This window comes from Ptiloglossa arizonensis, chromosome 8, assembly GCF_051014685.1.
Source record: "Ptiloglossa arizonensis isolate GNS036 chromosome 8, iyPtiAriz1_principal, whole genome shotgun sequence".
Taxonomy (NCBI): Eukaryota; Metazoa; Arthropoda; class Insecta; order Hymenoptera; family Colletidae; genus Ptiloglossa; species Ptiloglossa arizonensis.
The window spans coordinates 5,268,826-5,283,252 of record NC_135055.1 but is presented as its reverse complement, the minus strand read 5'-3'; the positions used below and the strand labels follow the sequence as shown (position 1 = coordinate 5,283,252).

General features: G+C 41.5%; 1 protein-coding gene across 1 annotated transcript; it reads right to left on the bottom strand.

Moving 5' to 3' along the window:
- Window positions 1-336: 336 nt before the first annotated feature.
- LOC143150228 (uncharacterized) lies at window positions 337-5,056 on the bottom strand. Its single transcript, XM_076318346.1, has 3 exons — window positions 4,797-5,056; window positions 3,671-3,846; window positions 337-734 (listed from the first exon to the last, which is right to left on the bottom strand). Exons 1-3 carry the CDS (start codon window positions 5,054-5,056, stop codon window positions 337-339), a joined length of 834 nt encoding a protein of 277 aa, XP_076174461.1.
- Window positions 5,057-14,427: the final 9,371 nt, after the last annotated feature.

Sequence of the window (14,427 nt, the reverse complement as noted above, 5' to 3'; positions counted from 1 at the left end):
GGGATTGGGGAGAATCAATAACAATAGCACACGGTTGGGGCGGGGGGACGGGGCCGTAATTAAATAAATACTAAGACGCAACGAATAAATAACAAGGCTCGCGTAACGCTATACATTGGGAACGAGTATCTCGCGGAGGTACTGGTTCGTTGCCGGATGAAAAGGGGGGTAAGAGAATTTTTTGGGAACGATGGGGGTCTCTAGAGATAGGAACAATAAATATACATAGAGAACAGAGAGAGAGAGATGATCTAGGGGCAAGAGGAAGGAAGGAAAAGGGAAGAGAGGGGAGAACCTGGGGAAAGTAAGAAGGATGAAATATTTCTAGCGGAAGCTTCATGCTTGCGGCTGAGGTTGATGGGCGCGATAGGCGAGATCGTGGGCATCTTGGGGCAGACTCCTGGCCCAACCGTGACCACTGCCGCCGGAATAACCGCCGCCGTAGTCGGCGCCACCGCCTCCGTAGCCGCCGCCACCTCCGTGGCCATCATCGTGGCTGACTACGTGGCTGCTGCTGTGATGAGGATGAGAAACCACCTCGTAGGTCACGTGCTTTCCACTCGAGCTGAGTAACTTCTTCAGCCCGATGATCGCCGAGATCACCAGGGCTATCTTGCCGACTAACAGCGCCTTGCCAGCGATTGCGGCGATTGCACCAAGGGCCAGGGGCAACAGGGCTGCAGCCTTTAGCGCCAGGGCCATCAGCAGTGGACCGAGGATCTTCTGGGCCTTTTCTGTAATTTTTACAACAATTAGATTCGCGAAACTACGGAGAATATTGTTGCTGGTTGAACTAGAGTAAGATTCCAAGGATTTTTACCGATAGGAATAACCAAGAGGTGAAAAAATGACTCCTAGGTTAAAGGATATCTACTAAGTGAAACATCTGACCTATTATTCCGGATGTCAACTTCTCAGCTTGGCATAGGAGAGGGGTTAGGAATCTGTTCAACTCTATTTCTAGTGGTTATAAGCAGGAATTTTTAATATGTACAGATCCATAGCTCTGAAATCGTTCGATTAAGTTCTGTTCAATTATTTAACGCTTAAAAATAAAGAATTTCCACTAGTATTTTCAATATTCCAGAACCATCCGACGAGGAATACTCCAAATGTTCAGACTCCAGCCATCTGTACCTCTATCAGTTACGATTGGAATTTACTCGACATCGAAATTTGAAGAATTTCTATTGCCATTTACAGTTTTAAGGTCCTGAAATCATTCCACGAGTCACTCATTGCTGATTAGAATTTGCTTCTTATTGAAATTTAAAGTATTTCTATGGAGGACGTATCAAGGTTCTGGAATCATCTAGTGAGACATTCGATTATCGGACTCTGGCCAACTATATGTGTATCAGTTCCGATTGAAATTTACTCTAGATTGAAATTTGAGAAAGCTGTTCGGCTATTTCCTGCACTACTTTTACATTTAGTTTTTACAATTTTTTAAAACTCTTATTATAATTATTCATGATTAAGACCCGGTATCACCAGTTCAAAAGGATTAAACATTTCCTAAGCTGTTACCTGAACTTGAAAATGATTTTCTCTAGCTCTACTACTGTCAGTTCCGATTGGAATTTGTTTAACACTTGTCAATTTCGAAGAATATAATTCACTTAATATTTTAACCAGAAGAATCTTTTTCAAGATTCTACAGCCTTCTAATTCCACCTGTTCCGAAAAATCTCTGATATACCCTAGTCCAGCGTTCTATCATCCAAGTGTTCTCAGTTACTCAGTTACCTAGGTCGATGAACCTATAAAATCTAACTTGGCAGATAGAAATATATACGATCCTTAAATATTCAAACCCATTTCGTTGATTTCCGTTCGAACGAATCAAGTTCAACACAAAAACAGGTGACTGTTGTCCCCCAAATCGGTACAGTTTCGGAAGACTCTGTTGCATCTCCAGAGATCAATGTCCCTGCAACCTGCCACCTCTGTCAGCCTCAATTGGGATTCACCGAACCTCTAAATTTCGAAGAATCTCCCCCGGTGTTTACAATTCCAAGCCTCCGTGACATTCCAGGGCAAGGAATGCACTATCCACGGACACTGTCCACCGGTGCGGAAGCTACAAGTTCACGGACCAATTTACCGGTTAGCCGCGCGGAGGCTCAACGTACCGTGGCAGATGGTTTCTCACCGATTACGATCGTGCGTTGCACGTAGGAAGCGTTTTCTCGAGGAACAATGTCCGAATGCAGAACGTTTCTCACGAAAGGGGCACGAGTAAGGCTCACGGAGGAACGCGTGACTCGACCTTTCTCAGGACGTCGCCTGGGGGACCATGGGGATCTCGAAGTGGAATAGGCGAAGGTCAAGGCGAGATGTACCCCGCGCAGGAGCAGGAAAGTATGTCAAAAATCTCACGCGGCGAGATCTCGAGAGATCTCGATCCGTCCTTCTCGCGCGTGTAAAACCATCCCCCCTCCACGGAGGAGTTTCATGGGGAAGCGGAACCAGTTCCTCAGTGGGTCAACCTCTCGCGACCAGCTTCCCCCATTGGACGGCGTTCGACGTCGACGCCGTTGAATAGAGCGACGACGGCACCGTGGAACTCGTGCGATGCACCGTGACATCGGCAATACGAATCCCGGTTAGGCTGCCGAGTTAATTACGGTTAATTGGGTCCGCGAGGGTCCCAACTCGACGCCCACCCTGCCGGTAGCGCCGTCACCGATGTAATTAACGATGAATACGAGTTGGCGCCAAGTGATTCAATTTCGAATCACTTTAACGGAGGAAGGAATTGAACGTAGGAACGTGGTGGAAGAAATCTGCCTCGGTTTCCACGAATTGACGAACTTTGGTGCGAATGTCGAATCGATGGTCATCGAACGTTTCGAGAAAACGAAAACGTGGGATTTTTCATTCGAAAAGTGTGCAGGAACGTCGTGTATTTGTAGTTCGACGTTGAGAGGAGTTTATTATTGTTGGATAAACGCGAAATGAAAATTTTGAGAGAATTGAAAATGATTTTAAATATAGAAATTATATATGAATGTTAGGTACTCGTATTTCGAAGTAGAATGGAATTAATAATTGTTGAAGGAACATCGAATAAAAATTTGAGAAAATTGAAAATGATTTGAAATTTAGAAATTGTACAGAAATGTTGCGTATTTGTAGTTTGACGTTAAAGGGAATTTATTATCGTTGAAGAAACACGAAATGAAAATTTTGAAACAATTGAAAACGATTTCAAACCTAGAAATTGTATATGAATGTTAGGTACTCGTATTTCGAAGTAGAAAGGAATTAATAATTGTTGAAGAAACATCGAATAAAAATATGGAAGAAAATGAAAACGTGAGATATTAAAACTAGAAAATATACAGGAAAGTTATGCACTCGTAGCTCGAAGTCGAAAGGATTTAATTAATTATCAGAGATACCGGCACTCGAATAACCAGTCGATGTTTTCGATTTTCATTCCAGTGTATAATTTTCTTTACGTTTTATTTCACAGATTCACGAGGGGCCCAAACTGGAGGTCCAGTATTAAATTTTTCCTGCCTATTGTTTGAACCTGAATAAGGTTTTCTTTTTTCAAGAGAAATCGAAGCAAATTGAACACTCGAGATTTTGAGAATTCTCCACTCGTGTAAATTTCGTGTTTTCTGTATTTTAGAGGTTGACAGCGATTGTTCATACTTACTCTTTTTGCCACGACTCTCGACAGCATTGTCTGTGAAGTCTTCGAAGCTGCGTCCAGCTGACTCTATCGCTCCGAGAATGTCGGTACCCTTGAGATCGACTTTAACCGTGTGTGTCCTAAGGAACCTTCCCAGTCGATCGAATAACAATGTTTCCAAATCACTGGACTCGATGGATCTGCAAGAACCCAAAACATTAACACCATTCTCTCCCGAAACAAAATATCAAGAACGAAACATCGCGAAAAAAATGTACAAATCTTATAAAACTTGTTTGTAAAAAAAAATGTAAGAATTACTGCATATCTACGCGTATGAAAAAATAAAGAATCTTAATTTGTAAAAATTATATAAATTTCTTTGTAATTTAAAATCCTCTCCTACGAATATTTTAATGTCCGTAGTATTTACACTCTAAGAAGTTAGTGTCATTTTTAACTCGAAGTATTTATGAAAGAGCTAACCTGTTTATTGAAAACGAATCTTTTCATTTGATAATTTGACGACTTTGTAAAATTGGAAGTCCTGTCCATGAAAGAATCAACGTGTGATCTTGTTTATCGAAAACAAGTCTCCTCGATCATTATTTAAATTTCTGTTCTATGAGTATCTAATGACTCTACAAAATTAAAAGTTTCATTTACAAAAGAGCGAACGAAGTAGCTATCTTTACTGTACAAATTGAATTTCAAATTTCCGTAAACACACTCAATTATTACTATATACACAAAGCTCCTTAACCTTCGAATGCATACGGTTGCAGAACTGCAACACAATTATTTTTTATTTCCATAGAAATCTTTCGGTACATGTTTTTCACCTGACACTAATTGCAATAAATTCTCGGAAAATAGATTTCAAATCAGATTTGAAAAAATATTCAAAATCAAATAATTCGAACAAAATTACTCGACGAGAAATATGTGAAAACTCTACCGTTACATTTCTCCATATTTACAATATCAATGTATGTACCGATTACGAGTGAAATGATTCTTCTCACTTTTATTCGGAACTTCCACAAAAAAAAAAATAAAAAGAAAACAAAGAAAAAGTGTGCATTCAACGGTTAAAAAAAAGTCCCGAAATTCAACCCCCCTCCCCTGAGCAATGTACCAAGAAACCGACCTCGGAGCACCTTCCTCGGCGTTGGACGTCTTGACAACGGTGATACCGTCCGTGAGCGTGATGTCCTCCTTGTCAGCGAGCATCTTGTCCACGTAGGAGAATACTTTGTACTTCATGCAGTGGGCGGACTCCTTCTTCAGGCAGTCGCTGTAGATGGTAGCCATTAGGTCGTTGTCGCTTCCGGGCTTGTCGTTCGCCGGCAGCGCGAGGGCCGCGGTGATCACCGGAAGTAGCCATAGAACGCTCGTGTATTTGCCCATGTTCCAACGGCGGTTTGCGTGGAACGTTATCGATGCGAAACCGTGGATTTCAATTCTGTCTGTGTATCCCCGAGTCTGTTGTGCCCGGTTGTCGTCCGGACTCTTCTCAGTTGCGGCTCGGTGAACGTGGACGCCAGGATGCGTCGATCGAACCTCGTGTGTTACATCCAAAAGAGGTTGCATTGCTTTTATACCGAAGTATCGCACGAGGGGAGACCTCGTGAGCCACGGGCCACCGAGAGTTCGCGTTCGCTTGGTGTGCGCGCGCTCTCCCTCTCTCCCTCTCTCTCGGTCTATCTCTGTCGCGCTCCCCTCTAGGTCGCCTCGCTCCTTACTCGTGGGCCTTCCCCCTCCCTCCTCGCACGGTAGAGTCCTCGGGGGACCGTTCTACGAGGCCCTCCTCTCCCTTTCGGGAGGCATCCTCCCTCTCCTTTAACGCGGATCGTTATTTCGGCGAGGCAAAAAAGAATCCGCTCTAAGCGACCAAGAGGGCCCTGGACACGGATTCTCCACCTCCCCTTGCCCCTACGGGGACCCACGGGGTAATAGGAGGAGGGGACGCACTTGCATTTTCTTCCTCGTTCTCCTCGTTGGCCTGCCGGGCCGATCGGACGCCTCGTTTCCTTCTTCTTGCCGCCTGCAGCAGACCTACTTCGGGCTCCATTAAGGTCCCCATAGTAGAAGGGAGAGAGACCCCGCTCCGGGGGCCCCCGCGAATGAGATTCAATGAGGGAAATCCGCGTCAGACGGTGGAAGGGTACCCTCGTAGCGGAGCTTCCCCTTGTGATTTCTCGCACGACTCCGCGCGTCCTCTTCAGTGTTGCCGGGCCTCTACGTGCCCGCCTATTATCGCTCAACCCCGGAGATCCCTTTTGCGGATTCGTGGAACGTCCTCGCGGCGGTAAATCCGCACGGTTGACAACGGGGCACGACGTGACCTGGCCGATCGGTACATTTCTAGCGTGGTTTTCACCCGGGAAAATCGTGAAACGCGGCGCGACGATGCCGACTGTAACCTGTTTCGAGAGTGGATAGGACGGAGGACGCTCGAGGTTTACCATTGTCGGGATTTAGGGTCAATTGAATGCCCAGGACGCTGGAGATTGACGATTGTTGAGATTTCGGGTCAATCGAATGCCTAGGTCGTTCGAGATTGACACTTGTTGATATTCAGAATCGAGAGAATGACTAGAATGTTAGAGATTTAGGGTCAATCGAATGCCTAGATCGCTGGAGGTTGTTGAGATTTAGGGTCAATTGAATACCTAGGTCGTTCGAGATTGACACTTGTTGATATTCAGAATCGAGAGAATGACTAGAACGTTAGAGATTTAGGGTCAATCGAATGCCTAGATCGCTGGAGGTTGTTGAGATTTAGAGTCAATTGAATACCTAGGTCGTTGGAGATTGACACTTGTTGATATTCAGAATCGAGAGAATGACTAGAATGTTAGAGATTTAGGGTCCATCGAATGCCTAGGTCGTTGGAGATTGACACTTGTTGATATTTAGAATCGAGAGAATGCCTAGGACGTTAGAGATTGACGATTTTTGAGATCTAGGGTCAATTGAATATCTAAGACGCTGGAGATAGATGGTTGTTGAGATTTAGGGTCAATCGAATGCCTAGATCGCTGGAGGTTGTTGAGATTTAGAGTCAATTGAATGCCTAGGTCGTTGAAGATTAACACTTGTTGATATTTAGAATCGAGAGAATGCCTAGAACGTTAGAGATTGACGATTTTTGAAATTTGGGGTCAATTGAATATTTAAAACGCTGGAGATAGATGATTGTTCAGATTTAAGATCAATCGAATGCCTAGATCGTTGGAGATTGACACTTGTTGATATCTGGAATCGAGAGAATGCCTAGCACGTCAGAGATTGACGAGTTTTGAGATTTAGGTTCAATTAAATGCGTGAGACATCGGAGGTTGACGATTGTTGAGATTTAGGGTCAGCTAAATGCATAAGACATTGGAGGTTGACACTTGTTGATACTTAGAATCGAGAGAATGCCTAGGACGTCAGAGATTGGCGAGTTTTGAGATTTAGGTTCAATTAAATGCGCGAGACATCGGAGGTTGACGATGATTGAGATTTAGGATCAATTGAATACCCAAGACGGTAGAGATTGACGATCGTGAGATTTGGGGTCAATTGAATGCCTCAGTCTTTGGAGATTGATAATTGTTGATATTTAAAATAGGACGTTGAAGATTGACCTAGGATGGTATTTGCTTAGGACATTGGAGACTTATGATTGTGGAGATTTAGAGTCAATTGAATGCCTAGATTGCTGGTAGTTGACGACTGTCAATCGAATACCTAGAACATTGGGAATTGACGATTGTTGAGATTTAGGCTCAATTGAGTTGCTAGGTCGTTGGAGGCTGACAATTGTTGATACTTAAAATCAAGAAAATGAACCAAGACGTTGAAGATTGACGATAATTGAGATTTAAAGTCAACAAAATGCGCGGGAAGTTGATGTTTGACAATTATCTTTTGGAATCCAAGTAATGCACAGGACGTTGGTGGTTGACGATTGGTGGCTTTTGGAGAGAAGAATGTGCAAGAATTTGGAGTTCGATAATTATTAACGTCTAGAATCAAAGGAGTACGAAACGATCTGCGTAGGATATTAGAGGTTAACTATTGTTGATATTTCAAATCCAAGAGATTCTTCAAGTGTCAATCTTCAACGATCTTCGTAGGACGTTGGATGTCTACCATTGTTGAAATATAGGATCGAAGGAATCTCAACTGTCTCTTTAGGGCGTTAATGATCGATGATTGTTGAAATTTCGAATCGAAAGAATGCGAACGATCTGCGTAGAGTCGTCTGAAAAGTTGTCTCGAGCAAGTCGATGCCGTTCCAGAATCGACTCGGAGCTACCTAGACCGGTCCAATGTTGTTTACAGTTACCCGCGATAGAGTATCGTTAAATTCTTCCGCGATATTCGGAACTGTTGCGGGCCACTTTGGTCTCCCTAGCCGAGTATTATTTTTGGCCGTGCTGAAACCGTTCGTAAGAGTATCGCCAATTTCTCTAAGCGTGTCTAAAAATATCCCGGTGCACGAAAGTTACGTAAAGCCTCATCCGATATGCAAATCTATATAACGGCGTCCTTTATCTAAAATTGGCGGAATTTATTTCAAGTTGTCTCGACTATGACCCAAATTAACCTGTTCTTAGATACATGAAATTTCATCGAGCTCCCCTGTAGCCAATCGACGCCACGAACACGACGCACTTATCCAAGCGTTGAAATCACTCAATGGGCGACTGTGTTAATCACATTTGCGATTTTATTCCGGAGAAAGTAGCTACATTATTGATTCGTGCTCACCGGCATACGATTCGTAGCTTATTTCTCGATGAGTGTGTAAATTTCAAAGATCGTGTCACAAAATTTCTGAAAGATAAGCATATTTTCCAAACGAGTGGCAGTCGTAGGGTGACTTGTATAATATAATACAAACGCTACTCAAATTTTCGTGTAATTTTCTAAAACTCAAGAAACACAATTGGAGGGTTAAATCACTCATAATGGAGGGGGGGTATAGCAGATGCCTCCGTACATGCACCCCACCCCTTCTCAATCCCCCTGTAAGAGGCATGTATGTAACTTTTCCAGATTAAAAGTTTCAATATTCACGAATACCTCCTCCTGAAGTTTTACAACGACTTTCCACTTGAATATCTTCCAAAAGACACGAATCCCTACACGAATCTTGAAGAAAATGTCGCGGATGAAGCCGTACGCGTCAATCTTCGAGGAATCCCAATTAAAAAGTGTTACTCCCCGTTGTATAATTATTCATAATTCCTCGAAACCTCGATACACCGAGCCACGGGTATTTCCGTCGTCGATTTCTGGCTGCTCGTTATTAAAAGGGTTAAAAGGCAGGGACCGTGCTCGCTCGTTAATTGTCGCAGGCCGACGTCGATCCGCCGTCGAAAACCTTCATCGGGAGATGATGGACGCGAGATATTATCTCGGGAACGGGGTCACTCACCCATTTACAACTGGGTCGAGAGTCGGGCGTTCAATTTCGGCTCCCCTGTCTCTCTTTTCCACCTGTCTCCATCTCGCCTCGATCCATTCGCTTTTTTCATCTCGCGTCTCCGTCTCGCTCGTTCGCTCTCGAGAAGACGTTCTCCGTTCTGCCTCGTTTCGGGGATCAAGATCGCCCGGTCCACGAGAACGAACGTCGCCCCGGGCGAAATCATCCACCTGACGCCTCTTCCACGGTGTTTCGAGCTTACGGTGCTCTCTCGAGAGAGAGCCCGCGTGTGCGCGCGCGCGTGCACGGAACAAAAGCGAAACGCATTGTCCCGACACCCCGCGCGCGCGGAGCTGCGATTATTGCCCGGGTATGATAAATAATCACCGTGTCGCCATTCTACCAATTCCAGATTAATTACAATTTAACCCTTGGCTCTCGAAAGGTACTTGGTCGTCGTAAATTTAACGTTACACGTCACGTTGTACCGTGAAGTATCGTAAAACTTCGCGTTGGAATATCGCGTCTCGCGAAATGTTAAAATGAACGAAATATTGAGCTGAGATAGTTGTTAAAATTATACGTGATTTTTTTTTTTTTTGATGAAATTTTTACGTGAAATTAATTTTTCCGAATGCAAAAGGTGAAGTTTTCCGTATTTAACGAGCGTTCTCGATAGTTGTTCTAACTGTAGCCTGAAAGGTACAAATATTCGACAGTTTGTCGACGTGCTTGTTAATTCATAGCATTGGTAATGATAGTAACGTTATTTAAATTTCACAAATATATCCGTTCCTTGTAAGTAAACGCTTTAAAGAAAAGTAACAAAAGACAAGTAACATAGTCAAGTATCCTACAAATGATAAGTTTTAGGACAATCGTACATCGGTACTTTTATACTTCAAATTCTGTTCTATCTACATGAAGACAAAAACTTACTCCATTTTGAATTTTAATTTCTCTCGATTGAACTCAAAAGTTATCTATTAATGTATAAATTAAATAACTTTTCACAGAGAATAGAAACTTCGTCGTTCAAATTGAAAGGAACAAACTTCCATCGACATGGAGACAGAAACTTACTCCATTTTGAATTTTAAATTCTCTCGATTAAATTTAAAAATTATCTATTAATGTATAAATTAAATAATTTCTCAGAGAATAGAAACTTCGTTGTTCAAATTGAAAGGAACAAACTTCCATCGACATGGAGACAGAAACTTACTCCATTTTGAATTTTAAATTCTCTCGATTAAATTTAAAAATTATCTATTAATGTATAAATTAAATAATTTCTCAGAGAATAGAAACTTCGTTGTTCAAATTGAAAGGAACAAACTTCCGTCAACATGGAAACAGAAACTTACTCCATTTTGTATTTTAATTTCTCTCGATTAACCTCAAAAGTTATCTATTAATGTATAAATTAAATAATTTCTCAGAGAGAATAGAAACTTCGTTCTTTAAATTTAAAGGAACAAACTTCCATCAACATGGAGACAGAAACTTACTCCATTTTGAATTTTAATTTCTCTCGATTAAACTCAAAAGTTAATGTATAAATTAAATAATTTCTCAGAGATAATAGAAACTTCGTTGTTCAAATTTAAAGGAACAAACTTTGGACCTTGGATCTCCTCCACGCTACCAACTGTAAAAAAGCACACACACATTTCTACCGTGTATAACCTATTTCTCGAAGTCTTACAATATTCGTGAGCAACATACTCGCGTATCCATCGAAATAACGAAGATGCTCGGGCAGAGTTCACGAGACACGCCGTATGAGTCATAGCGGCGTGTTACACCGCTCGTGCATCCGTTGTTCGTCCCCCTTCGATGGGGGGGACAGTTTCTCGCGTGGCAATCGGGGACGTTATAGTTAGAGAACGCAGAGAATCAAAGGTTAACAGCTCGCGCGAGAGGAGCAGACGGGGCAGCACACTTTCAGACCGATCAAGAAAGTCGCCGAAAGTCGAAATGCTCATCGAAAGTATCGGCGGGGCGCACGTGTATCAACGTGAGAGAGATCGACGAGCGGTCTACGCGCGACAGGGTGAGGATCCATTTTCTGTGTCCTGGTCGTCGATCGGGACATCGAGTACGCGATTAGAGAGATACGGATGGGAGAAGCGCGGCCTGAAACGCGACCTCCGAAGTTGTGAGAAAGAGTAACGGTCGAACGACGATTGTTGTTTCGAAACGGTCGGCGAGGTTCAAGGTGTAACCACGCACCTGGGACACCTGAGTGCGTGAGAGTCTCGTGCAGCCTGGTGTCGTTGGTCCGAGAGGCTCGAGACTTTACGAACGAACGGAAACTTTTATTAACGAGCGTCAACGACATTGTCGAATGGGGTCTTTGAGATTGACAAAATTTTCAAATATGTTAACTGTACACGGCTTTTTGTTATCGAGAACGTTCAATTTTAGAAAGTTGAAAATTAAAGCAATTGGTCGCCGATGATGTCGTAGATTGATAACATTTTAATTTTATTTGTATTTTTTGTTATCAAAGGGATTACGCTTTAGAAAACGCGAAATAAGATCAATTGGTCATTGATGATTTTGAAAATATGAATATTTGGTAGCAGGATAAAATATACGTGCGCAATTTGTTGCAATTAATGCAAATATGTAGCTATTGTTTAATCAGGGCTCTGTTGGTGGATTGTTTCTTTATTAGACTTCATCAATGGTTATATTATAAATTTCAAAATCGATTAATATAGTTGGCAACTTTTGAACATTTCTAAAAATTTATATTCCCTTTAAGGAATATCGACGTTGTTCTTCCTGAATAATTGTACCTCTCTAGTAGAGTTCTGAAACATTGTAGACTGTGTAGAATTCATTTTCTTATATAATATTGTACGAGCAACAAATTTGATACAGAGAGGGGTGGAGAAATTATTTGTACTATACAATGTCCCCCTCCATGCTAAACAATTTTGTTAAGAACGTACTTTTGATATCTTTCATCTTTCGTAAGGTATTTTAAATTATATAATATTATAAATTGAATAATTTCAAGGACGAATTCAAAAATAAAATAAAATGATCGTGCAAACGTTTCGTTCCATCCACCTTGGTCTTCAATTTACCGATCTTTTTACTGTTTCTGACATAATTAATTCCATCCAGATATCCAGATATTTACACTCAATGAGCAACATCTCATGTACGATCTTACTGACATCCATACATCTTCAGAAGTCCCCATGAATCATTTTAATCCATTCTCTCGAAGCAACATCACGCATTGAATATTCCTAGTAGCTCTCTCTGCGAACATAAGGGAACAACTGGTACAACACGAAAGAAGGTCAAACATTGATGAATATTTGTATGAACGGTTTACATTATTTTTGGAGTACCAAATTTACCTATCCAGTTACTGCACATTGACCTCAACAAGTGCCCATTCGAGTCGTAAACTCTCCTCGTGAAATTCCTTGAAGGATTAGTCACTTTCGAACCCACTCTGAAAACTAACATTTTGCTCCATTAGCTATCGCGGACGCAATGTTTTATAGTTCTTCTTTCCATAGACCTCATTATCCTTTGTTAATTCCTAAAGAGGATCCAAATCAGGGGCGAGACCAATTTTTATCCGTCTATTGATTTTTTAGTCTATTTCGATATATTGTCGCAAGTTTTTTTATCCCTTCTTTAACGTATTTTATTTTTAAATCTTTGTGCAGTGCCTCCATTGAAATGCAAAAGAACAGCAGCTATTATTCTTAGAACTTCTCCCTAGATTTTTTGAATAATGTGTAAGCTGTCTTTTTAGCAAATCCCTAGAGATAAACAACTTTTACTTTGTTATTCATCGAGTAAAAATGAAAATTTTCATTGCAAAATTAAATATTTCGAAATAAATACTTACATTTGGTATTATTCATCTATTATTCGATTTAAAGTTGTTCCCATTTCTGACCTGTAACGAAGAAGTTGAAACGTTAAAACACTCTTCCGTCGATTCATCGATAAAAGAGATGGATAATAAACAAACTTTTTATCGAAACAGTCTTCCAAAAATGCTAAACATAGTATTGACTATTTTTAAATAAATCCCTACATCCTTACACACTACTGTAATTCATTTTCCATTGAAATTAAAATTGTCTCTACCTTTAACTTTCAAAATTAAAGGGATCAGAATTATTTCTAACTTACAAAATCATCCAACTATCAACGACCAAACCAGAAAAGTACTCCACCGGTCCATTGATAAAAGTGATGGCTCGTAAACAAATATTTTATCCAGATAGTTTTCCATAAAACTATCTAAACACAGATTGAACAATTTCTAAATAAAATCCCATACACTACTTTCATTCATCTTCCATTCGAATGAACCTTCGAAAGAAAAAGCGATCAGGAACTCGAAACTATTTACAATTTACAAAATCGTCCAACTTTCAACGAGCAAACCGGAAGAGGAGTCTTCCACGACGGTAGATTCATCGACGAAAGAATCCGTGTCGCGCTTTTACCAGATTCAAACGGGGTACCGGCGATTCGAATCGCGGCGAACAGCGCACGGAAGGCCCTCCGTCGGTGTCCACCATCGACATTAACAACTATCGGGGCGACCAGGTATGCGGCTAATAAGGCACTAGGAAACCGAACGGCGGAGCAGAGAATCCAGTAACCCAGTGACGCACGAGAAACAGCCGCGCCGGGACTAATCGTGACGTGAGAACCATACCGAGATTCAGATACGAGCGCCTCGTTCCTCGTTCTGCCCCCTCGGGACTTTAGTTTACGACTCTCTAATAACGAGATAGAGACCGCGCGTTACGAGCACAGGTGAAATTCCCGCTTTTGTGAATCCAAAGAAAGCCTCTATTCATCCGCTCGCAGATCCGTGACGACGGGGCGCAGCGCCAATTTTCAATGGCGCCTGACTCTGTTCCTTTTTCTCCCTCTTTAAGCTCTCATTCTCTAATTTTCTCTCTCTCTCTCTATCTATCTTTCTATCTCTTACTCTCTCATTGTCTTTCTCTGCATTTTTGTTTCTCTTGCTCTCATTATCTTTCTCTGTATTTTTATTTCTCTCTCTTACTCTCTCATTATCTTTCTCTGTACTTTTCTTTCTCTCTCTTACTCTCTCATTATCTTTCTCTGTATTTTTCTTTCTCTCTCTCTTACTCTTTCATTATTTTTCTCTGTATTTTTATTTCCCTCTCTTACTTTCGCATTATCTTTCTATGTATTTTTCTTTCTCTCTCTTACTCTCATTATCATTCTCTGTATTTCTCTCTCTCTCTCTCTCTCTTACTCTTTTATTGTTTTTTTTCTCTCTCATACCCTCTCATTATCTTCCTCTGTATTTTTCTTTCTCTCTCCCTATCTC

Excerpts from the sequence above, each read along its gene's own strand:
- LOC143150228 (XM_076318346.1), bottom strand. The coding sequence starts at position 5,056 with ATGGGCAAATACACGAGCGTTCTATGGCTACTTCCGGTGATCACCGCG. Across the intron at positions 3,847-4,796 it reads GCCGAGGAAGGTGCTCCGAG|ATCCATCGAGTCCAGTGATT; the intron begins GTCGGTTTCTTG and ends GGGTTCTTGCAG. Across the intron at positions 735-3,670 it reads CGAGAGTCGTGGCAAAAAGA|AAAAGGCCCAGAAGATCCTC; the intron begins GTAAGTATGAAC and ends TAAAAATTACAG.